This window comes from Oncorhynchus gorbuscha, linkage group LG09 (assembly GCF_021184085.1).
Source record: "Oncorhynchus gorbuscha isolate QuinsamMale2020 ecotype Even-year linkage group LG09, OgorEven_v1.0, whole genome shotgun sequence".
Lineage (NCBI taxonomy): Eukaryota > Metazoa > Chordata > Actinopteri > Salmoniformes > Salmonidae > Oncorhynchus > Oncorhynchus gorbuscha.
In genome coordinates this window covers 7,303,132-7,330,225 of record NC_060181.1, presented here as the reverse complement: position 1 = coordinate 7,330,225, position 27,094 = coordinate 7,303,132, and the positions used below count along the sequence as shown (strand labels likewise).

The 27,094-nt window shown below is 47.2% G+C and overlaps 1 protein-coding gene across 1 annotated transcript in view; it reads right to left on the bottom strand.

Moving 5' to 3' along the window:
* Nucleotides 1-27,094, bottom strand: part of LOC124042660 (hippocalcin-like protein 1) — a 79,352-nt gene that overhangs the window by 8,286 nt on the left and 43,972 nt on the right. Inside the window, exons 2-4 of the mRNA XM_046360740.1 lie at nt 14,381-14,551; nt 7,833-8,114; nt 476-581 (exon numbers count right to left, since the gene is read on the bottom strand). Coding sequence (XP_046216696.1) covers nt 476-581; nt 7,833-8,114; nt 14,381-14,476 — 484 coding nt within the window. The 5' untranslated portion in view covers nt 14,477-14,551. The remainder of the gene's footprint in view (nt 1-475; nt 582-7,832; nt 8,115-14,380; nt 14,552-27,094) is intronic.

Here is a 27,094-nt window from a genome sequence, read left to right as displayed (position 1 = left end):
CAGGGAGAGAGAGACAGGGAGAGAGAGACAGGGAGAGAGATGCAGGGAGAGAGATGCAGGGAGAGAGATGCAGGGAGAGAGATGCAGGGAGAGAGATGCAGGGAGAGAGATGCAGGGAGAGAGAGACAGGGAGAGAGAGACAGGGCGAGAGATGCAGGGAGAGAGATGCAGGGAGAGAGATGCAGGGAGAGAGATGCAGGGAGAGAGATGCAGGGAGAGAGATGCAGGGAGAGAGATGCAGGGAGGGGAATATTAAGAGGACAGAGAGAAGAGACAGAAGAAGAGAACAAGAATAGAGAGAGCGTGAAAGAGAAACATTAGGTTCACTATGGGAAGAACTGAAATACAAATACTGTTCAGAACTCAGAACTACATCACCTGACAGTGACCCCAACCCATCATCCCCCTTCATTTATCCTTCCCTTCCCTTGTCTCTCCCTACCTTCCCTCCTCCCTCCCTTTCCCTCTCTCTCACCATCGTTGTTGAGGTCCATCTGTCTGAAGATCTTGTCTGTTCGCTTCTCCGGCGTGGACTCATCCTCCGGCATCTTCATCACAGACGACACCATTTTATAAATGGCCTGAGGGAGAGAAAGGGAGAGAGAAAGAATGTACAGAAAGAACTGTGGGATTTCTTGAACTGCCTGTTGAGGAGAGAATCTGCATTTGGTCTCCAGATTATGTCCTGGTCTGTCATAATACAATAGAGACAGTAGATCTAGTTGGTCTGTCATAATATAATAGAGACAGTAGATCTAGCTGGTCTGTCATAATATAATAGAGACAGTAGATCTAGCTGGTCTGTCATAATATAATAGAGACAGTAGATCTAGCTGGTCTGTCATAATATAATAGAGACAGTAGATCTAGCTGGTCTGTCATAATATAATAGAGACAGTAGATCTAGCTGGTCTGTCATAATATAATAGAGACAGTAGATCTAGCTGGTCTGTCATAATACAATAGAGACAGTAGATCTAGTTGGTCTGTCATAATATAATAGAGACAGTAGATCTAGCTGGTCTGTCATAATATAATAGAGACAGTAGATCTAGCTGGTCTGTCATAATATAATAGAGACAGTAGATCTAGCTGGTCTGTCATATTATAATAGAGACAGTAGATCTAGCTGGTCTGTCATAATACAATAGAGACAGTAGATCTAGCTGGTCTGTCATAATATAATAGAGACAGTAGATCTTGCTGGTCTGTCATAATATAATAGAGACAGTAGATCTAGCTGGTCTGTCATAATACAATAGAGACAGTAGATCTAGCTGGTCTGTCATAATATAATAGAGACAGTAGATCTAGCTGGTCTGTCATAATATAATAGAGACAGTAGATCTAGCTGGTCTGTCATAATACAATAGAGACAGTAGATCTAGCTGGTCTGTCATAATATAACAGAGACAGTAGATCTAGCTGGTCTGTCATAATATAATAGAGACAGTAGATCTAGCTGGTCTGTCATAATATAATAGAGACAGTAGATCTAGCTGGTCTGTCATAATATAATAGAGACAGTAGATCTAGCTGGTCTGTCATAATATAATAGAGACAGTAGATCTTGCTGGTCTGTCATAATATAATAGAGACAGTAGATCTAGCTGGTCTGTCATAATATAACAGAGACAGTAGATCTAGCTGGTCTGTCATAATATAATAGAGACAGTAGATCTAGCTGGTCTGTCATAATATAATAGAGACAGTAGATCTTGCTGGTCTGTCATAATATAATAGAGACAGTAGATCTAGCTGTTCTGTCATAATATAATAGAGACAGTAGATCTAGCTGTTCTGTCATAATATAATAGAGACAGTAGATCTAGCTGGTCTGTCAAATTATAAGAGACAGTAGATCTTGCTGGTCTGTCATAATATAATAGAGAGAGTAGATCTAGCTGGTCTGTCAAAATATAATAGAGACAGTAGATCTTGCTGGTCTGTCATAATATAATAGAGACAGTAGATCTAGCTGGTCTGTCATAATATAATAGAGACAGTAGATCTAGCTGGTCTGTCATAATATAATAGAGACAGTAGATCTAGCTGGTCTGTCATAATATAATAGAGACAGTAGATCTAGCTGGTCTGTCATAATATAATAGAGACAGTAGATCTAGCTGTTCTGTCATAATATAATAGAGACAGTAGATCTAGCTGGTCTGTCATAATATAATAGAGACAGTAGATCTAGCTGTCGTTAGCATTGCTAGCTATATTTTATAAACATTGCTGGCTAATGTTAGCATTGCTAGCGATTTGTTATGAACTTTGCTAGCTCTTGACCACATGATCACATTGCCCACTGTCTAAAGTACCTTTTACAAGTTACGAGTCAATTTTACGAGTCAATCACCACCTTCCGGAGACACCTGAAACCCCACCTCTTTAAGGAATACCTAGGATAGGATAAGTAATTCTTCTCACCCCCCCCTCTTTAAGATTTAGATGCACTATTGTAAAGTGACTGTTCCACTGGATGTCATAAGGTGAATGCACCAATTTGTAAGTCGCTCTGGATAAGAGCGTCTGCGAAATGACTTAAATGTAAATGTAAATGTAAAACATCATAATGATCTTTAATGATGGCAAAGTTGTTTTCCTACAAATGATTTGCCTACTTTAGCAATGTAATCGTATTTCCAGGTCACTGTAGTGTAATTTTGACGAGACAGTCATTAGCCCCCATTCAGAATGACTGGGCACCTTTAGGAGGCGTTTTTGTACCTGGAATCAGCAGTTAAACCATAACAAAGGGACCACCCACCACTAATTTGGTAAATAATATTCACCCCCTTGGCATTTTTCATATTTTGTTGCCTTACAACCTGGAATTAAAAAATATTTTTGGGGGGTGTTTGTATCATTTGACTTACACAACATGCCTATCACTTTGAAGATGCAAAATATGTTTTATTGTGGGGGGGGGGGGCGTAGCACCTTAAGCGATATCATATTACCTTTCTAGAATAAGTGTTTTTTTGAGTTTCTTTCATCCCACAAGCACATTGCATGCTATCACAAGTGGCAAACTGAAATACCAGACTCTTGAAAGATGAATGCCACAGCTAAGGGCCATTGTTGTTCTTTCCAGGTATTTTCAAGTCCAACATTTATTACATTCAGTTGAAGGATGTTCTCAAATCTGACTGCTGGGAAAATGACCAGATGTGATGTTGAGATATGGATTAGGGAGACATTTCCTGTTGTCTATAGTGAAGTGTAGCAGCGACAGAGAGGCCAAGCCTTTGTGACGCACAATCACACACTCATTATTTTCACAACTCAGTTCACAAGGATTTCCTAATAATGTTTACAGGGTAGCTCCCTCCTTCCTCTGTCGTTATCTGTCCCTCTCTATCTTCATCACCCCTCATCCAACTCTCACACATCTATATCTCTCCATCACCCAATACTTAGTGATAATAGCGTGACCTCTCCTCTCTTATCTCATCCTCTTCCCTCCCACTCGCTCTTCTCTCCTCTGCCTTTCTCCATCCTCTCCCTCTCTCCTCCCCTCTGTCTCTCCTTCCTCTCCCTCTCTCCTCCCCTCCGTCTCTCCTCCCCCTCCCTCTCTCCTCCCCTCTGTCTCTCCTTCCTCTCCCTCTTTCCTCCCCTCTGTCTCTCCTCCCCTCCGTCTCTCCTCCCCCTCCGTCTCTCCTCCCCTCAGTCTCTCCTCCCCCTCCCTCTCTCCTCCCCTCTGTCTCTCCTTCCTCTCCCTCTCTCCTCCCCCTCCGTCTCTCCTCCCCTCCGTTTCTCCTTCCACTCCCTCTCTCCTCCCCTCCGTCTCTCCTTCCTCTCCCTCTCTCCTCCCCTCTGTCACTCCTTCCTCTCCCTCTCTCCTTCCTCTCCTCCCCTCTGTCTCTCCTTCCTCTCCCTCTCTCCTTCCTCTCCCTCTCTCCTCCCCTCAGTCTCTCCTCCCCTCCGTCTCTTCTTCCTCTCCTCCCCTCTGTCTCTCCTTCCTCTTCCTCTCTCCTCCTCTCCCCGTCTCCTCCCCACTGTCTCTCCTTCCTCTCCTTCTCTCCTCCCCTCTGTCTCTCCTTCCTCTCCCTCTCTCCTTCCTCTCCCCACCCCCTCCCTCTCTCCTTCCTCTCCCCTCCCCTCCCTCCGTCTCTCCTTCCTCTCCCCCTCTCCCTCTCCTCACCTCTGTCTCTCCTCCCCTCTGTCTCTCCTTCCTCTCCCTCTCTCCTTCCTCTCCCTCTCTCCTTCCTCTCCCTCTCTCCTTCCACTCTCTCTCTCCTCCCCTCTGTCTCTCCTTCCTCTCCCTCTCTCCTTCCCTCTCCCTCTCCTCCCCTCTGTCTCTCCTTCCCTCCCTCTGTCTCCTCCTCCCTCTCTCCCTCCCTCTCTCCTTCCTCTCCCTCTCTCCTCCCCTCTGTCTCTCCTTCCTCTCCCTCTCTCCTTCCTCTCCCTCTCTCCTTCCACTCTCTCTCTCCTCCCCTCTGTCTCTCCTTCCTCTCCCTCTCTCCTTCCTCTCCCTCTCTCCTTCCACTCTCTCTCTCCTCCCCTCTGTCTCTCCTTCCTCTCCCGCTCTCCTTCCTCTCCCTCTCTCCTTCCTCTCCCTCTCTCCTCACTCTGTCTCTCCTTCCTCTCCCTCTCTCCTTCCTCTCCCTCTCTCCTCCCCTCTGTCTCTCCTTCCTCTCCCTCTCTCCTTCCTCTCCCTCTCTCCTTCCACTCTCTCTCTCCTCCCCTCTGTCTCTCCTTCCTCTCCCGCTCTCCTTCCTCTCCTCTCTCCTTCCTCTCCCTCTCTCCTCACTCTGTCTCTCCTTCCTCTCCCTCTCTCCTTCCTCTCCCTCTCTCCTCCCCTCCGTCTCTCCTTCCTCTCCCTCTCTCCTTCCTCTCCCTCTCTCCTTCCTCTTCCTCTCTCCTTCATCTCCCTCTCTCCTTCCTCTCCCTCTCTCCTCCCCTCTGTCTCTCCTTCCTCTCCCTCTCTCCTTCCTCTTCCCCCTCCGCCTCTTCTTCCTCTCCCTCTCTCCTCCCCTCCGTCTCTCCCTCTCTCCTTCCTCTCCCTCTCTCCTCCCCTCCGTCTCTCCTTCCTCTCCCTCTCTCCTCCTCTCCCCCTCTCCTCCCCTCTGTCTCTCCTTCTCTCATTCAACAGAGCATAACCAGGGGATAATCCCAGTATTCTGCACACTGAGGGATAAACCCGGGTTAAATTTAACTCACTAATCCTGGAGCACACAGTGCATGTAGCCGTACATGCTCTCAGAACAATACAGAAGCCGTGTCTGTCTGTCTGTCTGTCTGTCTGCCTGCCTGCCTGTCTCTTTCTCTGTTTTTACTCGCTCTTTCGGCTAAACATGGTGAATAACGTAGTAACTGACACCAACTATTAGAGAGAATGATTTATTTCAGCTATTATTTCTTTCATCACATTCCCAGTGGGTCAGAAGTTTACAGACACTCAATTAGTATTCGGTAGCATTGCCTTTCAATTGTTTAACTCGGGTCAAACGTTTCGGGTAGCCTTCCACAAGCTTCCCACAATAAGTTGGGTGAATTTTGAACCATTCATCCTGACAGAGCTGGTGTAACTGAGTCAGGTTTGTAGGCCTCCTTGCTCGCACACGCTTTTTCAGTTCGGCCCACAAGTTTTCTATATGATTGAGGTCAGGGAGTTCTTCGGCTTGCAAGCCTCCCCATTCTCCTTCAAACATAACAATGGTCATTATGGCCAAACAGTTCTATTTTTGTTTCATCAGACCAGAGGACATTTCTCCAAAAAGTAGGATCTTTGACCCCATGTGCGGTTGCAAACCGTAGTCTGTCATTTTTATAGAGGTTTTGGAGCAGCGGCTTCTTCCTTGCTGAGCAGTCTTTTTAGGTTATGTCGATATAGAACTCGTTTTACTGTGGATATAGATGCTTTTGTACCTGCTTCCACCAGCATCTTCACATGGTCCTTTGCTGTTGTTCTGCGATTGATTTGCAATTTTCTCACCAAAGTACGTTCATCTCTAGGAGACAGAACACTTCTCCAACCTGAGCGGTATGACGGCTGCGTGGTCCCATGGTGTTTATACTTGGGTACTCTTGTTTGTACAGATGAACGTGGTACCTACAGGCATTTAACAATGGCTCCCAAGGATGAAGCAGACTTGTGGAGGTCTACAATATTTTGTTCTGAGGTCTTAGATGATTTATTTTGATTTTCCCATGATGTCAAGCAAAGAGGCACTGAGTTTGAAGGTAGGCCTTGAAATACATCCCCAGGTACACCTCAAATTGACTCAAATTATGTCAATTAGCCTATCAGAAGCTTCTAAAGCCATGACATCATTTTATGGAATTTTCCAAAGTGTTTAAAAGCACAGTCAACTTAGTGTATGTAAACTTCTGACCCACTGGAATTGTGATACAGTGAACTATACTACAGTAGGCCTCTGCTATTGTAGGCTAAATTAGCAATGACCAGTTTGCCTCAACTTTCTTTCATTGAACTACATACAGCTCACACAAAAACCCTGTTCTCCCTGTTTGCTCTGTTTCTCCTGTAGGATCTGCTTCCCCTCATCATAACTGGTGTGTCTATTCTCCTGTAGGATCTCCTTCCCCTCATCATAACTGGTGTGTCTATTCTCCTGTATGATCTCCTTCCCCTCATCATAACTGGTGTGTCTATTCTCCTGTAGGATCTCCTTCCCCTCGTCATAACTGGTGTGTCTATTCTCCTGTAGGATCTCCTTCCCCTCATCATAACTGGTGTGTCTATTCTCCTGTAGGATCTCCTTCCCTTCATCATAACTGGTGTGTCTATTCTCCTGTAGGATCTCCTTCCCTTCATCATAACTGGTGTGTCTATTCTCCTGTAGGATCTCCTTCCCTTCATCATAACTGGTGTGTCTATTCTCCTGTAGGATCTCCTTCCCTTCATCATAACTGGTGTGTCTATTCTCCTGTAGGATCTCCTTCCCCTCATCATTAATGGATGTTTCTATTCTCCTGTAGGATCTCCTTCCCCTCATCATTAATGGATGTTTCTATTCTCCTGTAGGATCTGCTGTTCACCAATTGTTCAGGGGCGGCAGGTAGCCTAGTGGTTAGAGCTTTGGGCCAGTAACCGAAAGGTTGCTAGATCGAATCACTGAGTTGACAAGGTAAAAACAAGGCAGTTAACTGTTCCTAGGCCGTCATTGTTAATAAGAATATGTTCTTACCTGACTTGCCTAGTTAAAACAAATTCAACTGTATTTTATGAATCCCTTTTTACATCAGCAGTTGTCACACAGTGCTTTACAGAAACCCAGCATGAAACCCCAAAGAGCTTTACAGAAACCCAGCATGAAACCTCAAAGAGCTTTACAGAAACCCAGCATGAAACCCCAAAGAGCTTTACAGAAACCCAGCATGAAACCCCAAAGAGCTTTACAGAAACCCAGCATGAAACCCCAAAGAGCTTTACAGAAACCCAGCATGAAACCCCAAAGAGCTTTACAGAAACCCAGCATGAAACCCCAAAGAGTAAGCAATGCAGATGCAGAAGCACAGTGGCTAGGGAAAACTCAGCGGAAGACAGGAACCCAGGAAGACACCTAGAGAGGCACCAGGAGGAAGTCTTCATCCACTTCTGAATGAGAAGCATTGACTACAGAAAACGAGCTGGGCAGAAACTGAAATGGACAGTCTCACCTGTACAACCCCCACAAGGACTACAAATCCCATGTCTCACCTGTACGACCTCCACAAGGACTACAAATCCCATGTCTCACCTGTACGACCTCCACCAGGACTACAAATCCCATGTCTCACCTGTATGACTTCCATCAGGACGACAAATCCAATATCTCACCTGTACGACCTCCACCAGGACTACAAATCCCATGTCTCACCTGTACGATCTCCAGCATCTCATCACGGCTGATGTACCCATTCCCATCCAGGTCATACATGCTGAAGGCCCACTTCAGTTTCTGCTCCAGCTTTCCCCGTGACGTGACACTCAGCGCGATGATGAACTCCCGGAAGTCGATGGTGCCGTCGCTGTTGGTGTCGAACGTTCGGAAGACGTGCTCGGCGAACTTGGAGGCATCTCCATACGGGAAGAAGTTGGCGTAGATCTTCTTGAACTCCTCTACGTTCAGGTTGCCGCTGGGACAGTCCTTTAGGAATCCCTAGGGGGTGGAGGGAGAAACAAGATAAAATATATGGTATGTCATAGAATGACCTATTCTAGCCTGGGAGAGAGACGGAGGATGTTATATTTGGCCCTAAACAGAGAGTACACTGCGGCAGAATACCTGACCACTGTGACTGACCCAAAATGTATTAAAGCTTTGACTATGTACAGACTCAGTGAGCATAGCTATTGATAGCTAATAGCCTTGCTATTGAGAAAGTAGGCAGACATGGCTCTCAAAAGCACACTGCTCACAAAATGAGGTGGAAACTGATCTGCACTTCCTAACCTCCTGCCAAATGTTTGTCCATATTAGAGACACATATTTCCCTTAGATTACACACACAATTTTGATAAACTCCCATATCTATTGGTTGAAATACCACAGTGTGCCATCACAGCAGCAAGATTCGTGACTAGTTTCCTCAAGAAAAGGGCAACCAGTGAAGAACAAACACCATTGTAAATACAACCCATATTTATGTTTATTTATTTTCCCATTTGTACTTTAACTATTTGCATATCTTTACAACACTGTATATAGACATAATATGACATTTGAATTTTTTTTTCTTTCTTTTGGAATGTTTACCGTACATTTTTTATTGTTTATTTCACTTTTGTTTATTATCTACTTCACTTGCTTTGGTAACATTAACAATAAAACCCTTGAATTGAAATTGAAAAAATTGAAATCGGGGGATGACAATGTACTTGGTAATGTTAAGCAATATGTTGATAATTGATAATGTACCCAATCATTTCATCGAAAAGTAGTCATGAAAGGAAATGACATTTTAAACCTCTGGGTCCAAACCAATCACAGCTGACAGATAATGAGCTTTAGATCAAACCCAGTGATGTCACACAAAATGCATTCATTACGGTCTTCTGGGAAAATGTATGTGACAATACGACAAAATATATATTACACCACCCCCAGGTGACAAAGGGACACAGAGATTCAGCACAACCACAATGACACACTCAACCATAACTATGTCACAAAATAATCCCGGGAATTATGTCATTTCATACTAAAGTTATGTAGAGCCACTGTCAACACCAGCAGCGAGTATTAACCCTAGGAGAGAGGTTGAATGGCTAACGCAGGCTTTTATGTCCCAACATGAATCTATGACAACATTACAACGGTGTTAAAACACCACAGTGATGATCTACTGCAGCTGGACATAGCTGCACCCTATCCATATATAGTGTACTACTTTTGACCAATGACAAAAAGGACCAGAACAAACTGTATAGGGTGATATTTGGGATGCACACCCAGCCTGTTAATCCAGGAGGATGGAAGAGGAAGGAGACAGACAGGAGACACACCCAGCCTGTTAATCCAGGAGGGGGGAAGAGGAAGGAGACAGACAGGGGACACACCCAGCCTGTTAATCCAGGAGGAGGGAAGAGGAAGGAGACAGACAGGAGACACACCCAGCCTGTTAATCCAGGAGGGGGGAAGAGGAAGGAGACAGACAGGGGACACACCCAGCCAGTTAATCTATGAGGAGGGAAGAGGAAGGAGACAGACAGGAGACACACCCAGCCTGTTAATCTAGGAGGAGGGAAGAGGAAGGAGGCAGACAGGAGACACACCCAGCCTCTTAATCTAGGAGGAGGGAAGAGGAAGGAGGCAGACAGGAGACACACCCAGCCTGTTAATCCAGGAGGAGGGAAGAGGAAGGAGACAGACAGGAGACACACCCAGCCTGTTAATCCAGGAGGGGGGAAGAGGAAGGAGACAGACAGGGGACACACCCAGCCAGTTAATCTAGGAGGAGGGAGGAGAGAACAGGAAGGAGACAGACAGGAGACACACCCAGCCTGTTAATCCAGGAGGAGGGAAGAGGAAGGAGACAGACAGGGGACAGCGCCATATGCTTCCTGTTATGTTGCTCAGTGCACCATGATACTTCTTCCACCATGAGAACATTTCTGGTCCAAATCTCAGCATGAGGTGACAGTTGACCGATGAACTGCCTCATCAACAGTGTGTGTGTGTGTGTGTGTGTGTGTGTGTGTGTGTGTGTGTGTACTGTGTGTACTGTGTGTGTGTGTGTACTGTGTGTGTGTACTGTGTGTGTACTGTGTGTGTACTGTGTGTGTGTGTGTGTGTGTGTGTGTGTGTGTGTGTGTGTGTGTGTGTGTGTGTGTGTGTGTGTGTGTGTGTGTGTGTGTGTGTGTGTGTGTGTGTGTGTGTGTGTGTGTGTGTGTGTGTGTGTGTGTGTGTGTGTGTGTGTGTGTGTGTGTGTGTGTGTGTGTGTGTGTGTGTGTGTGTGTGTGTGTGTGTGTGTGTGTGTGTGTGTGTACTGTGTGTGTGTGTGTGTGTACTGTGTGTGTACTGTGTGTGTACTGTGTGTGTGTGTGTGTACTGTGTGTGTGTGTGTGTGTGTGTGTGTGTGTGTGTGTGTGTGTGTGTGTGTGTGTGTGTGTGTGTGTGTGTGTGTGTGTGTGTGTGTGTGTGTGTGTGTGTGTGTGTGTGTGTGTGTGTGTGTGTGTGTGTGTGTGTGTGTGTGTGTGTGTACTGTGTGTGTGTGTGTACTGTGTGTGTGTGTGTGTGTGTGTGTGTGTGTGTGTGTGTGTGTGTGTGTGTGTGTGTGTGTGTGTGTGTGTGTGTGTGTGTGTGTGTGTGTGTGTGTGTGTGTGTGTACTGTGTGTGTGTGTGTGTGTGTGTGTGTGTGTGTGTGTGTGTGTGTGTGTGTGTGTGTGTGTGTGTGTGTGTGTGTGTGTGTGTGTGTGTGTGTGTGTGTGTGTGTGTGTGTGTGTGTGTGTGTGTGTGTGTGTACTGTGTGTGTGTGTGTACTGTGTGTGTACTGTGTGTGTACTGTGTGTGTACTGTGTGTGTGTGTGTACTGTGTGTGTGTGTGTGTGTGTGTGTGTGTGTGTGTGTACTGTGTGTGTACTGTGTGTGTACTGTGTGTGTGTGTGTACTGTGTGTGTACTGTGTGTGTGTGTGTACTGTACAGTACCAGTCAATAGTTTGGACACATTTACTAATTTAAGGATTTTTCATAAAAAATTATAAAATTTTCGACATTGTAGAATATTAGTGAAGACATCAACACTATGAAATAACACATATGGAATCATGTAGTAACCCAGAAAAAGGGTTAAACCTAAATAAATAAAATAAATATATTTCATATTTGAGATTCTTCAAAGTAGCCAACCTTTGCCTTGATGACAGCTATTTAACACTAGTGCTCCCACCACCACTCCTGTTTTTTAGTGATTTTTATTTGTTTAACTCGGCAAGTCGGTTCAGAACAAATTCCTACTTACAATGACGGCCGAGGAACGGTGGGTTAACTGCCTTGTTCAGGGGCAGAACGACAGATTTATACCTTGTCAGCTCAGGGATTCGTCCCAGCAACCTTTCAGCAACTGGCCCAACGCTCTAACCACTAGGCTACCTGCCGTCCCAATACTACTGTTATTACTACTACTACTACTGTTATTACTACTACTACTATTACTACAGCTACTACTACTACTACTACTGTTACTACTACTACAACTACTACTACTGCTACTACTACAACTACTACAACTACTACTACTACTACTACTACTACTACTACTACAACTACTACTACTACTACTACTACTACTACTACTACTACAACTAATACTACTACTACTACTACTGTTACTACTACTACTACTACTACTACTACTACTACTACTACTGTTACTACTACTACTACTACTGTTACTACTACTACTACTACTGTTACTACTACTACTGCTACTACTACTACTATTACTGTTACTACTACTACTACTATTATTACTGCTACTGCTACTACTGCTACTACTACTACTACTACTGTTACTACTACTACTACTACTACTACTACTACTACTGTTACTACTACTACTACTACTATTACTGCTACTACTACTGCTACTGCTACTGCTACTACTACTACTACTACTACTACTACTGCTACTACTACTGTTACTACTACTTCTGCTACTACTACTGCTACTACTACTGCTACTACTACTGCTACTACTACTGCTACTACTACTACTACTGCTACTACTACTGTTACTACTACTACTGTTACCACTACTACTGCTAATGTTACTACTACTACTACTACTGTTACTACTACTACAACTAATACTACTACTACTACTACTACTAATGCTGTAGTTCTTAATTTTCCCATCAACAATCATCCATATTAGCAAACATATTTCATTTCAAACATCACATTTCTCTAGAAGGACCCTGTAGGTTATTTATGGTAATATCAGCTATAAGTGGCCGGTCAGGTTAGTTTATCGTCTCAGCTCTACTTTATCTGCCATACGAGGCTGAGGGAGGTTAAATATCACAGACACGATGTGATTTATAGACGCCAAGGGGTCTCTGAGGTTGGACATCATACTCTCTTTCCTGGTATTACAGTATAGGGGAGGCAGCGTAGCCTTGTGGTTAGAGCATTGGACTAGTAACCGAAAGGTTGCAAGTTCGAATGCCCCTGAACAAGGCAGTTAACCCACTAGGCCGTCATTCTAAAATTTGAATTTGTTCTTAACTGACTTGCCTAGTTAAATAAAGATAAATACATTTAAAAAAGTACTGGGCTAGCCGCACTACCCTCTGTAGCCCCATGGCAAGGAGCTCAGTCCCAGTGATGTGCTGGTCTGTCCGCACCACCCTCTGTAGCCCAATGTGATGGAGGGTAGTGGTATTGCTGTACCAAGCAGTGATGCAGCCAGCCGAGATGCTCTCAATGGTACAGCTGTGGAACGTTTTGAGGATGTGAGGGCCCATGCCAAAACAACACGCATTCTTCACAACCGTGAACAATTTTAAATATTTAGTGATTTGTACACCGAGGAAGTTGAAGCTCTCGATTCGCTCCACTGCAGCCCCGTCGATGTGGAGTGCTCATCCCTCCCCCACTTCCTCTAGTCCACGATCAGCTCCTTGGTCTTACTGACGATGAGGGAGAGACTTCTGTTCTGGCACCACACTGTCAGGTCACTGACCTCCTAAACTGCAGGGTGACTCATCGTCAACGGTGACCAGGCTTACCACTGTTGTATCTTCAGCAAACATGATGATGGTGTTGGAGTCGTGGGTGAACAGGAGGGGTAGCATAACCTCTGGTTCTGGAGACCATTTCTCCACGGAGCGAGTCACGGGTACTTCCTATTTGAGCTTCTGCTTGTAAACAGGAAGCAGGCGTACAGAGTCATGATCTGATTTGCCGAATGGCAGACGAGAGAGGGAAGGCCTCGTAGTATGCATGCTTCATGGTAGAATGACAGTGGGCATGGATTGTATCACCCCCTAATGGCGAGGGAGACGTGTTCATGGAAGTTGGGCATCACGTGTGACGTGGCGACGTGGAATAAAACATCCCTGGCAACCAGAAAAGCAGCCTCTGGATGTAGGTTACAGCCTATAAATGCCAGCTTGTTATTTGTCTTGCCCTGAGGTGGAACGTATACAGCAGTCACAATAACCGCTGAGAAGACCCTCGGCATTTGATCATCAGCTATTCCAAGACGGGTGAACACACTTCTACCGCCCTCGAGTCAGCACACCAGTTGTTGTTGATGAAGAAGCAAACCCCTCCCCCCCTCGACTTCTGACTCCACTATCCTGTCAGTATCTTATTGCCACGGGGGGTTTCTTATTCCCACGGGGGGTATCTTATTGCCATGGGGGTTTCTTATTGCCACGGGGGTTTCTTATTGCCACGGGGGTATCTTATTGCCACGGGGGTTTCTTATTGCCACGGGGGTTTCTTATTGCCACGGGGGTATCTTATTGCCACGGGGGTATCTTATTGCCACGGGGGTTTCTTATTGCCACGGGGGTTTCTTATTGCCACGGGGGTATCTTATTGCCACGGGGGTATCTTATTGCCACGGGGGTATCTTATAGTCACGGGGGTATCTTATTGCCACGGGGGTATCTTATTGCCACGGGGGTATCTTATTGCCACGGGGGTTTCTTATTGCCACGGGGGTATCTTATAGTCACGGGGGGTTCATATTGCCACGGGGGTATCTTATAGTCACGGGGGGTATCTTATTGCCACGGGGGGTTTCTTATTGCCACGGGGGGTTTCTTATTGCCACGGGGGGTTTCTTATTGCCACGGGGGGTTTCTTGTGTGTGTGTGTGTGTGTGTGTGTGTGTGTGTGTGTGTGTGTGTGTGTGTGTGTGTGTGTGTGTGTGTGTGTGTGTGTACTGTGTGTGTGTGTACTGTGTAGTCACCTTGTACCACTCCTGTAGCTCGTGGTCAGAGAACTCCGTGTTCTCTCTCAGGTCCTGAAGCATCTCTGGCCGTAGCTTGCTGTTCTGTTTCCCCATGGCAACGACGCAACACCGTGGCGACACACACTCGGTCTCAGTGGCAACAACACCTACCAGGCCCCTGGTTACAACCTGCCAATCACAGTGAAGAGAGAGTGTGAGTGACCAATCACAGATGACGGAAAGAGAGTGAGTAACCAATCACAGAGGGTGAGTGGCCAATCACAGACTAGAGAGAAAAGGTCAGCGACCAATTAAATCAGGAAGCAATCTGAAACCAAATAATAAATGACAGGAAGTGTCTACGGGCTGTAACCATGACAACAGAGGTCTGCTGTCCAATCAGAAATTATCCCTACAGTGGCTTTCAGAAAGTACTTACACCTCTTTGATGTTTTACACATTTTGTTGGGCAACATCCTACATTTAAAAAAGATTAAAAAGCTACGGCAAGACTTGAAAATGGCTGTGATCAACAACCACAGAAGTGTGTACATTTTGTCCAATCCAGGGTCGTAAAGCTCTTACAGATTTACCCAGAAAGACTCACAGTTGTAATCGCTACCGATGTGGATTCAAACATGTATTGACTCATGGGGTGTGAATACTTACGTAAATGAGATATTTCATTTTCAATCATTTCTAAAAATGATGATTTCACTTTGTCAATACGGGGTATAGTGTGTAGATGGGTGGGATTTAAAAAATATATTTGAATCCATTTTGAATTCAGTCTGTAACACAACAAAATGTGGAATAAGTCAAGGGTTTGAATACTTAGTGAAGGCCCTGTATATAGTCTTACATCACATCAAAAGTAAGTCAAATAAAACATCCTACACTTTGAGCCAAGGATTACAACTTTGTAGCAACATTTTTTTTGCAGGGTTTTACCCCACAGTATTACAAACTGTGTAACGCATTTTAGTTCAGCGATGTTTTACCTCACATATTTCTGTTATTTCTGAGAGGAGCAGAGAGGAGCAGAGAGGAGAGGAGAGGAGAGGAGCAGAGAGGAGAGGAGCAGAGAGGAGAGGAGCAGAGAGGAGAGGAGCAGAGAGGGGAGGAGCAGAGAGGGGAGGAGCAGAGAGGAGAGGAGAGGAGAGGAGAGGAGAGGAGAGGAGAGGAGAGGAGAGGAGAGGAGAGGAGAGGAGAGGAGAGGAGCAGAGAGGGGAGGAGCAGAGAGGGGAGGAGCAGAGAGGAGCAGAGAGGAGAGGAGAGGAGCAGAGAGGGAGGAGCAGAGAGGGGAGGAGCAGAGAGGAGAGGAGAGGAGCAGAGAGGGGAGGAGCAGAGAGGGGAGGAGAAGAGAGGAGCAGAGAGGAGAGGAGAGGAGCAGAGAGGGGAGGAGCAGAGAGGGGAGGAGCAGAGAGGAGAGGAGAGGAGCAGAGAGGGGAGGAGCAGAGAGGGGAGGAGCAGAGAGGAGCAGAGAGGAGAGGAGCAGAGAGGGGAGGAGCAGAGAGGGGAGGAGCAGAGAGGAGCAGAGAGGAGAGGAGAGGAGCAGAGAGGGGAGGAGCAGAGAGGGGAGGAGCAGAGAGGAGCAGAGAGGAGAGGAGAGGAGCAGAGAGGGGAGGAGCAGAGAGGGGAGGAGCAGAGAGGAGCAGAGAGGAGAGGAGCAGAGAGGGGAGGAGCAGAGAGGGGAGGAGCAGAGAGGAGCAGAGAGGAGAGGAGCAGAGAGGAGAGGAGCAGAGAGGGGAGGAGCAGAGAGGGGAGGAGCAGAGAGGAGCAGAGAGGAGAGGAGCAGAGAGGAGCAGAGAGGGGAGGAGCAGAGAGGGGAGGAGCAGAGAGGGGAGGAGCAGAGAGGAGAGGAGCAGAGAGGAGAGGAGCAGAGAGGAGCAGAGAGGAGCAGAGAGGAGAGGAGCAGAGAGGGGAGGAGCAGAGAGGGGAGGAGCAGAGAGGAGCAGAGAGGAGAGGAGCAGAGAGGAGAGGAGCAGAGAGGGGAGGAGCAGAGAGGGGAGGAGCAGAGAGGGGAGGAGCAGAGAGGGGAGGAGCAGAGAGGAGCAGAGAGGAGAGGAGCAGAGAGGAGAGGAGCAGAGAGGGGAGGAGCAGAGAGGAGCAGAGAGGAGAGGAGCAGAGAGGAGAGGAGCAGAGAGGAGCAGAGAGGAGCAGAGAGGAGAGGAGCAGAGAGGGGAGGAGCAGAGAGGGGAGGAGCAGAGAGGAGCAGAGAGGGGAGGAGCAGAGAGGAGCAGAGAGGAGCAGAGAGGAGCAGAGAGGAGAGGAGCAGAGAGGAGAGGAGCAGAGAGGAGAGGAGCAGAGAGGGGAGGAGCAGAGAGGAGCAGAGAGGACAGGAGCAGAGAGGACAGGAGCAGAGAGGGGAGGAGCAGAGAGGGGAGGAGCAGAGAGGGGAGGAGCAGAGAGGGGAGGAGAGGAGAGGAGCAGAGAGGAGAGGAGCAGAGAGGGGAGGAGCAGAGAGGGGAGGAGAGGAGAGGAGCAGAGAGGAGCAGAGAGGAGAGGAGAGGAGCAGAGAGGAGAAGAGAGGGGAGGAGCAGAGAGGGGAGGAGCAGAGAGGAGAGGAGCAGAGAGGGGAGGAGCAGAGAGGAGAGGAGCAGAGAGGAGAGGAGCAGAGAGGGGAGGAGCAGAGAGGGGAGGAGAGGAGAGGAGCAGAGAGGAGAGGAGAGGAGAGGGGAGGAGCAGAGAGGGGAGGAGCAGAGAGGAGAGGAGCAGAGAGGGGATGAGCAGAGAGGGGAGGAGCAGAGAGGGGAGGAGCAGAGAGGGGAGGAGAGGAGAGGAGCAGAGAGGAGAGGAGCAGAGACGGGAGGAGCAGAGAGGGGAGGAGAGGAGCAGAGAGGAGAAGAGAGGGGATGAGCAGAGAGGAGAGGAGCAGAGAGGAGAGGAGCAGAGAGGGGAGGAGCAGAGAGGGGAGGAGCAGAGAGGAGAGGAGCAGAGAGGAGAGGAGCAGAGAGGGGAGGAGAGGAGAGGAGCAGAGAGGATAGGAGCAGAGAGGAGAGGAGAGGAGAGGAGAGGAGAGGAGAGGAGAGGAGGAGAGAGGAGAGGGAGAGGAGAGGAGAGGAGAGGAGCAGAGAGGGGAGGAGCAGAGAGGGGAGGAGAGGAGCAGAGAGGAGAGGAGCAGAGAGGAGAGGAGAGGAGAGGAGAGGAGAGGAGAGGAGAGGAGAGGAGAGGAGAGGAGAGGAGAGGAGAGGAGCAGAGAGGGGAGGAGCAGAGAGGAGAGGAGCAGAGAGGGGAGGAGAGGAGAGGGGAGGAGCAGAGAGGGGAGGAGCAGAGAGGGGAGGAGCAGAGAGGAGAGGAGCAGAGAGGGGAGGAGCAGAGAGGGGAGGAGCAGAGAGGGGAGGAGCAGAGAGGGGAGGAGAGGAGAGGAGCAGAGAGGGGAGGAGAGGAGAGGAGCAGAGAGGAGAGGAGCAGAGAGGAGAGGAGAGGAGCAGAGAGGGGAGGAGCAGAGAGGAGAGGAGCAGAGAGGAGAGGAGCAGAGAGGAGAGGAGGAGAGGAGCAGAGAGGTAGAGAGGAGCAGAGAGGAGAGGAGCAGAGAGGAGAGGAGCAGAGAGGAGAGGAGGAGAGGAGCAGAGAGGCAGAGAGGAGCAGAGAGGAGAGGAGGAGAGAGGGGAGGAGCAGAGAGGAGAGGAGCAGAGAGGAGAGGAGTGGAGCAGAGAGGAGAGGAGCAGAGAGGGGAGGAGCAGAGAGGAGAGGAGCAGAGTGGAGTGGAGCAGAGAGAGAGGAGCAGATAGGAGAAGAGCAGAGCGAGCAGAGAGGAGCAGAGAGGAGAGGAGCAGAGAGGAGAGGAGTGGAGCAGAGAGGAGAGGAGCAGAGAGGGGAGGAGCAGAGAGGAGAGGAGCAGAGAGGAGTGGAGCAGAGAGAGAGGAGCAGATAGGAGAAGAGCAGAGCGAGCAGAGAGGAGCAGAGAGGAGAGGAGGAGAGGAGGAGAGGAGCAGCATCTTCACAAGGTCCTTTGCTGTTGTTCTGGGATTGATTTTGCACTTTTCACACCAAAGTACGTTCATCTCTAGGAGACAGAACGCATCTCCTTCCTGAGCGATATGATTGCTGCGTGGTCCCATGGTGTTTATACTTGTGTACTATTGTTTGTACAGATGAAAGTGGTACCTTCAGGCATTTGGAAATTGCTCCCAAGAATGAACCAGACTTGTGGAGGTCTACAATTATTGTTCTGAGGTCTTGGCTGATTTCTTTTGATTTTCCCATGATGTCAAGAAAAGAGGCACTGAGTTGGAAGGTAGGTCTCTCCAATTGACTCAAAGTATGTCAATTATCCTATCAGAAGCTTCTAAAGCCATGACATCATTTTATGGAATTTTCCAAGCTGTTTAAAGTCAACTTAGTGTATGTAAACTTCTGACCCACTGGAATTGTGATACCGTGAATTATAAGTGAAATAATCTGTCCGTAAACAATTGTTGAAAAAATGACTTGTGTCATGCACAAAGTAGATGTCCTAACCGACTTGCCAAAACTATAGTTTGTTAACAAGAAAATTGTGGAGAAACGAGTTTTAATGACTCCAACCTAATTGTATGTAAACATCTGACTCCAGAGAGAGAGGCCCTTCAGAGAGAGAGAGAGAGAGAGAGGCCCTTCAGAGAGAGAGAGAGAGAGGCCCTTGAGAGAGAGGGAGAGAGAGAGAGAGAGAGAGAGAGAGAGAGAGAGAGAGAGAGAGAGAGAGAGAGAGAGAGAGGCTCTTCAGAGAGAGAGAGAGGCCCTTGAGAGAGGGGCCCTTCAGAGTGTTTGTGAGAGAGAGAGAGAGAGAGAGAGAGAGAGAGAGAGAGAGAGAGAGAGGCTCTTCAGAGAGAGAGAGAGGCCCTTGAGAGAAAGGCCCTTGAGAGAGAAAGGCCCTTGAGAGATGTAAAGGCCCTTGAAAGAGAGAGTGAGAGGCCCTTTAGAGAGAGAAGGAGAGGCCCTTCAGAGTGAGTGGCTCATCAGAGAGAGAGAGGCCGTTCAGATCCACAGGGGAGTGTTTGGAGAACACACACACACACACGAACTGGAGAAAATCAGTACCTGCAGTAATTAATAACCCTGCCTTCTTTGTGTCGGCAAGCAACCCCCAGCCACACTGTGTGTGTATGTGTGTGTGTGTGTGTGTGTGTGTGTGTGTGTGTGTGTGTGTGTGTGTGTGTGTGTGTGTGTGTGTGTGTGTGTGTGTGTGTGTGTGTGTGTGTGTGTGTGTGTGTGTGTGTGTGTGTGTGTGTGTGTGTATTTGAGTGTGTGTATGAGTGCAAGTGTGCATATCTTCAGGATTCAAAGCGGTGTGTGTGGGGAGGAATGGACTGTTGAATAATGATTTGATCATTCACTATATTCATCCCAGGTTTTTCATTTCCATAATCAAATCCAAAGTGATGGTCTGGCTTGGTGTGTTAAAATGAGATTGACATTTTCTTTCAGTTGATAAATCACAAATGCTTTCACAACCAAATCATCGCAATGAGCATTACATAAGAACATAAATCAACCATCACAGAACCTGTCACGTTCGTTAGAATGAGGAGACCAAGGTGCAGCGTGGTAGGCGAACATCTTACTTTATTTCAAATGAACACCGAAAAACAACTAAATACAAACCGAACGTGCCGGCTACACAGCACCTATACAGAATCAAGATCCCACAAACTAAGGTGGGTAAAAGGCTGCCTAAGTTTGATCCCCAATCAGAGACAACGATAGACAGCTGCCTCTGATTGGGAACCCTACCAGGCCAAACAAAGAAATAGGAAAACTAGAATGCGCACCCAAATCACACCCCGACCTAACCAAATAGAGACATAAAAAAGGCTCTCTAAGGTCAGTGACAGAACCATCATAGAACCAACTCTTAACCAAATCAATCAGATTTATTTCATGAATCCCATTTCTTGTTTTTTACATCAGCAGTTGTCACTGTGCTTTTCCAGAGACCTAAAACCTCCGATAGCAAGCAATGCAGATAGGAACGAGACTCCAAGCTGTGGAACCAGGCTATCCAAAACCTGGGTTTAGTGAAAACTACTTGCCTGCATGTCATGTTGATACCAAAGGCTCTAATATCATTCAAAGAATCCTAAAAGAGATTTGTTATCATTCTAAGAATCCTAAGAGATTTGTTATCATTCTAAGAATCATAAAAGAGATTTGTTATCATTCTAAGAATCCTAAGAGATTTGTTATCATTCTAAGAGTCCTAAGAGATTTGTTATCATTCTAAGAATCCTAAAAGAGATTTGTTATCATTCTAAGAATCCTAAAAGAGATTTGTTATCATTCTAAGAATCCTAAAAGAGATTTGTTATCATTCTAAGAATCCTAAGAGATTTGTTATCATTCTAAGAATCCTAAAAGAGATTTGTTATCATTCTAAGAATCCTAAAAGAGATTTGTTATCATTCTAAGAATCCTAAAAGAGTTTTGTTATCATTCTAAGAATCCTAAAAGAGATTTGTTATCATTCTAAGAATCCTAAAAGAGATTTGTTATCATTCTAAGAATCCTAAAAGAGATTTGTTATCATTCTAAGAATCCTAAAAGAGATTTGTTATCATTCTAAGAATCCTAAAATAGATTTGTTATCATTCTAAGAATCCTAAAAGAGATTTGTTATCATTCTAAGAATCCTAAAAGAGATTTGTTATCATTCTAAGAATCCTAAAAGAGATTTGTTATCATTCTAAGAATCCTAAAAGAGATTTGTTATCATGGGACACTTGGTGACCTCTTGGAGGATATTTTGCCGGACTGAATATTTATGGTTTGTGTTTGGAGCTGGAACTATGGATTTAGGACGAAGACCAGGGTTTAGGCCTGGTAGATAGAGAGACCTAAATGCCAAAACCTGACACCCTCAGCACACAGGGGGACAAACACCTGCCTGCAGGTGACAGCGATCCCTCCCCCATGTGCCCCCCAAGGCACAACTATGACAACATAACCAATAAAATCAGGTCCCAATTCCTTCAGCTCTGTTGCATGCTGAGTATGTACATAGTCAATTGTAGGCTTCGAGGGGACTCCTACAATGACAAATGGTTTGATGAAGAATGCAAAAACCTAAGAAAGAAATTGAGAAACCTGTCCAACCAAAAACATAGAGACTCAGAAAACCTGAGTCCTACACCTTCACTATGGTGAATCACTAAAACAATACAGAAATACACTACGGAAAAAGAAGGAACAGCATGTCAGAATCAGCTCAATGTAATTGAAGAATCCGTAGAATCTACCCACTTCTGATAAAATTTGAAAACACTAAACAAACAACAACATGAAGAATTATCTATCCAAAACAAAGATGTGTGGATAAATCACTTCTCCAATCTTTTTGTCTCTATAACAAACAGCAAAAAACATATACATGATAAAATACACCCTGTCCTGTCTGTGTTTTGTCTCCTTCTAGAGGATTTATACATGATCAAAAGCAAATCTTAAGTCGCGTTTGGGTCCTCCTTCACCTGCATAACAGAAGGAACCGATCAAAGAAAAGCAAATCTTAGAATCAACTATTGAAGACTTCAATTACATTGAATGAACTACAGGACAAAATACAAACCCTCCAACCCAAAAAGGCCTGTGTGGTTGATGGTATCCTCAATAAAATGATGAAATATACAGACCACTAATTCCAATTGGCTGTAGTTACTCTGTTATTTTGACATCAAATGATAAAAAGTCAAATCTTAGAATCAACTATTAACAATGACCCCACTGGATTCTACAATTACATTGTGTCACGCCCTGGCCATAGAGAAGCTTTGTATTCTCTATGTTGGTTAGGCCAGAGTGTGACTAGGGTGGGCATTCTATGTCCCTTTTTCTATGTTTTGTATTTCTATGTCTTGGCCTGGTATGGTTCTCAATCAGGGACAGCTGTCTATCGTTGTCTCTGATTGAGAACCATACTTAGGTAGCCTTTTCCCCCACCAGTTTTGTGTGAAGTTAACTTTGTCTTTGTTCAGGGCACATAGCGGCACAGGTTGGTTTTGTTCTTTGTTTCGTCGGCGTCATTTTTAATAAAGAGAGAATATACGCTTACCACGCTGCACCTTGGTCCAGTCCTTCAGCCAGCCGTGACACATTGAATGATTTAAAGACTTCAATTACATTGAAGGCACTACAGGTCAAAACACAAACCCAAAAAGGCCTGTGGTGTTGATGGTCTCCTCAAGGAAAAGATCAAATATACAGACCACAAATTGCAATTGGCTATACTAAAACTCTTTAACATCATCCTCAGCTCTGGCATCTTCCCAAATATTTGGAACCAAGGACTGATCACCGCAATCCACAAAAGTGGAGACAAATTTGACCCCAATAACTACCGTGGAATATGCGTCAACAGCAACCTTGGGAAAATCCTCTGCGTTATCATTAACAACAGACTTGTACATTTCCTCAATGAAATGTACTAAGCAAATGCCAAATTGGCTTTTTACCAAATTTACGTAAAACAGACCACGTATTCACCCTGCACACCCTAATTGACAAACAAGTCAACCAAAACAAAGGCAAAAGTCTTAACATGTATGTTGATTTTCAAAAACGTTTTGATTAACTGTCATATCTATTGGGTGAAACACTACAGTGTGACTTCACAGCAGCAAGATGTGTGACCTGTTGCCACAAGAAAAGGGCAACCAGTGAAGAACAAACACCATTGTAAATACAACCCATATTTATGTTTATTAATCTTCCCTTTTGTACACTAACTATTTGCACATAATAACATTTGAAATGTCTTTATTCTTTTTTTGAACTTTCATGATGTTTTCTGTTGAATTTGTATTGTTTATTTCACTTTAGTTTATTATCTAGTTTACTTGCTTTGGCAGCGTTAACATATGTTTACCGTGCCAATAAAGCCCATAAATTGAACTGATTTGAATTGAGAGAGAGAATTGAGAGAGAGAATTGAGAGAGAGAATTAAGAGAGAGAGAATTGAGAGAGAGAATTGAGAGAGGGAGAGAGAGAGAGAGAATTGAGAGAGAGAATTGAGAGAGGGAGAGAGAGAGAGAGAATTGAGAGAGAGAATTGAGAGAGAGAGAGAGAGAGAGAGAGAGAGAGAGAGAGAGAGAGAGAGAGAGAGAGAGAGAGAGAGAGAGAGAGAGAGAGAGAGAGAGAGAGAGAGAGAGAATTGAGAGAGGGAATTGAGAGAGGGAGAGAATTAAGAGAGAGAGAATTGAGAGAGAGAATTGAGAGAGAATTGAGAGAGGGAGAGAATTAAGAGAGAGAGAATTAAGAGAGAGAGAATTGAGAGAGAGAATTGAGAGAGAGAATTGAGATCTTCCCTTTTGAGATTAACATTTGAGAGAGAAGAGAGAGAGAGAGAGAGAGAGAGAGAGAGAGAGAGAGATAATTGAGAGAGAGAGAATTAAGAGAGAGAGAATTGAGAGAGAGAATTGAGAGAGAGAATTGAGAGAGAATTGAGAGAGAGAATTGAGAGAGGGAGAGAGAGAGAGAGGAGAGAGAGAGAGAGAGAGAGAGAGAGAGAGAGAGAGAGAGAGAGAGAGAGAGAGAGAGAGAGAGAGAGAGAGAGAATTGAGAGACCAACGCTGAATCAAATCCACTGTCAATCAGCTCTTTCCCTCACAACATTATAGAGTATCATGAAAACTACAAGACTCCCTGCTGCATCACTAGAGAGAGAAAGGATAGAAGAGACGATAGAGAGGATAGAAGGACAGGCTGGTTGTGTTATCAAAGGTACGATTTCATCCACGTTATTTTGTCATTAGGCTAGAGAGGGGGACAGGATGGAGACAGAGAGACGGGGGACAGGATGGAGACAGAGAGACGGGGGACAGGATGGAGATAGAGAGACGGGGGACAGGAGAGAAATATAGAGACGGGGGATAGGAGGGAGACTGAGAGACGGGGACAGGATGGAGACAGAGAGACGGGGGACAGGAGAAAGACCGAGAGATGGGGGACAGGAGAAAGACCGAGAGATGGGGGACAGGATGGAGACAGAGAGACGGGGGATAGGATGGAGACAGAGAGACGGGGGAGACAGAGAGACGGGGGAGACAGAGAGACGGGGGACAGGAGAAAGACAGAGAGACGGGGGACAGGAGAAAGACAGAGAGATGGGGGACAGGAGAAAGACCGAGAGATGGGGACAGGAGAAAGACCGAGAGACGGGGGACAGGAAAAAGACCGAGAGATGGGGGACAGGAGAAAGACCGAGAGACGGGGGACAGGAGAAAGACCGAGAGACGGGGGACAGGAGAAAGACCGAGAGACAGGGGATATGAGAAAGACAGAGAGACAGGGGACAGGAGAAAGACAGAGAGACAGGGGACAGGAGAAAGACAGAGAGACAGGGGATAGGAGAAAGACAGAGAGACAGGGGATAGGAGAAAGACAGAGAGACAGGGGATAGGAGAAAGACAGAGAGACAGGGGATAGGAGAAAGACAGAGAGACAGGGGATAGGAGAAAGACAGAGAGACAGGGGATAGGAGAAAGACAGAGAGACAGGGGATAGGAGAAAGACAGAGAGACAGGGGACAGGAGAAAGACAGAGAGACAGGGGATAGGAGAAAGACAGAGAGACAGGGGATAGGAGAAAGACAGAGAGACAGGGGATAGGAGAAAGACAGAGAGACAGGGGACAGGAGAAAGACAGAGAGACAGGGGATAGGAGAAAGACAGAGAGACAGGGGATAGGAGAAAGACAGAGAGACAGGGGACAGGAGAAAGACAGAGAGACAGGGGACAGGAGAAAGACAGAGAGACAGGGGACAGGAGAAAGACAGATACAGGGGACAGGAGAAAGACAGAGAGACAGGGGACAGGAGAAAGACAGAGAGACAGGGGATAGGAGAAAGACAGAGAGACAGGGGACAGGAGAAAGACAGAGAGATAGGGGATAGGAGAAAGACAGAGAGACAGGGGATAGGAGAAAGACAGAGAGACAGGGGATAGGAGAAAGACAGAGAGACAGGGGACAGGAGAAAGACAGAGAGACGGGGGACAGGAGGGAGACAGAGAGACGGGGGCTAGGATGGAGACAGAGAGACGGGGGACAGGATGGAGACACAGAGACGGGGGACAGGAGAGAGACAGAGAGATGGGGGACAGGAGAAAGACAGAGAGACAGGGGACAGGATGGAGACAGACAGACGGGGGATAGGATGGAGACAGAGAGACGGGGGACAGGATGGAGACAGACAGACGGGGGATAGGATGGAGACAGAGAGACGGGGGGACAGGATGGAGACAGGGAGATGGGGGATAGGAGGGAGACAGAGAGACGGGGGGGACAGGAGAAAGACAGAGAGACGGGGGATAGGAGAAAGACAGAGAGACAGGGGACAGGAGAAAGACAGAGAGACGGGGGACAGGAGGGAGACAGAGAGACAGGGGATAGGAGGGAGACAGAGAGACGGGGGACAGGAGAGAGACAGAGAGAAGGGGGATAGGATGGAGACAGAGAGACAGGGGACAGGATGGAGACAGACAGACGGGGGAGACAGAGAGACAGGGGATAGGATGGAGACAGAGAGACGGGGGAGACAGAGAGACAGAGAGACGGGGACAGGATGGAGACAGAGAGACGGGGGAGAGGATGGAGACAGAGAGACGGGGGACAGGATGGAGACAGAGAGACAGGGGACAGGAGAAAGACAGAGAGACAGGGGACAGGATGGAGACAGAGAGACGGGGGACAGGATAGAGACAGACAGACGGGGGACAGGATGGAGACAGAGAGACGGGGACAGGATGGAGACAGAGAGACGGGGATAGGATGGAGACAGAGAGACGGGGGAGACAGAGAGACGGGGGAGACAGAGAGACGGGGGATAGGATGGAGACAGAGAGACGGGGGACAGGAGGGAGACAGAGAGACGGGGAGACAGAGAGACGGGGAGACAGAGAGACGGGGGAGACAGAAAGACGGTGGATAGGAGGGAGACAGGGAGACGGGAGATAGGATGGAGACAGAGAGACGGGGAGACAGAGAGATGGGGGAGACAGAGAGACGGGGGATAGGATGGAGACAGAGAGACGGGGGACAGGAGGGAGACAGAGAGACGGGGGAGACAGAGAGACAGGGGATAGGAGAGAGACAGAGAGACGGGGATAGGAGGGAGACAGAGAGACGGGGGACAGGAGGGAGACAGAGAGATGGGGGATAGGATGGAGACAGAGAGACGGGGAGACAGAGAGAAGGGGGAGACAGAGAGACGGGGGACAGGATGGAGACAGAGAGACGGGGGATAGGAGGGAGACAGAGACGGGGGACAGGATGGAGACAGAGAGACGGGGAGACAGAGAGACAGGGATAGGATGGAGACAGAGAGACGGGGGAGACAGAGACGGGGGACAGGATGGAGACAGAGAGACGGGGGAGACAGAGAGACAGAGAGACGGGGACAGGATGGAGACAGAGAGACGGGGGGAGAGGATGGAGACAGAGAGACGGGGATAGGAGGGAGACAGAGAGACGGGGGACAGGAGGGAGACAGAGAGACGGGTATAGGAGGGAGACAGAGAGACGGGGGATAGGAGGGAGACAGAGAGACGGGGGAGACAGAGACGGGGGACAGGATGGAGACAGAGAGACGGGGGGAGACAGAGAGACAGAGAGACGGGGACAGGATGGAGACAGAGAGACGGGGAGAGGATGGAGACAGAGAGACGGGGGACAGGATGGAGACAGAGAGACGGGGAGAGGATGGAGACAGAGAGACGGGGGACAGGATGGAGACAGAGAGACGGGGGAGAGGATGGAGA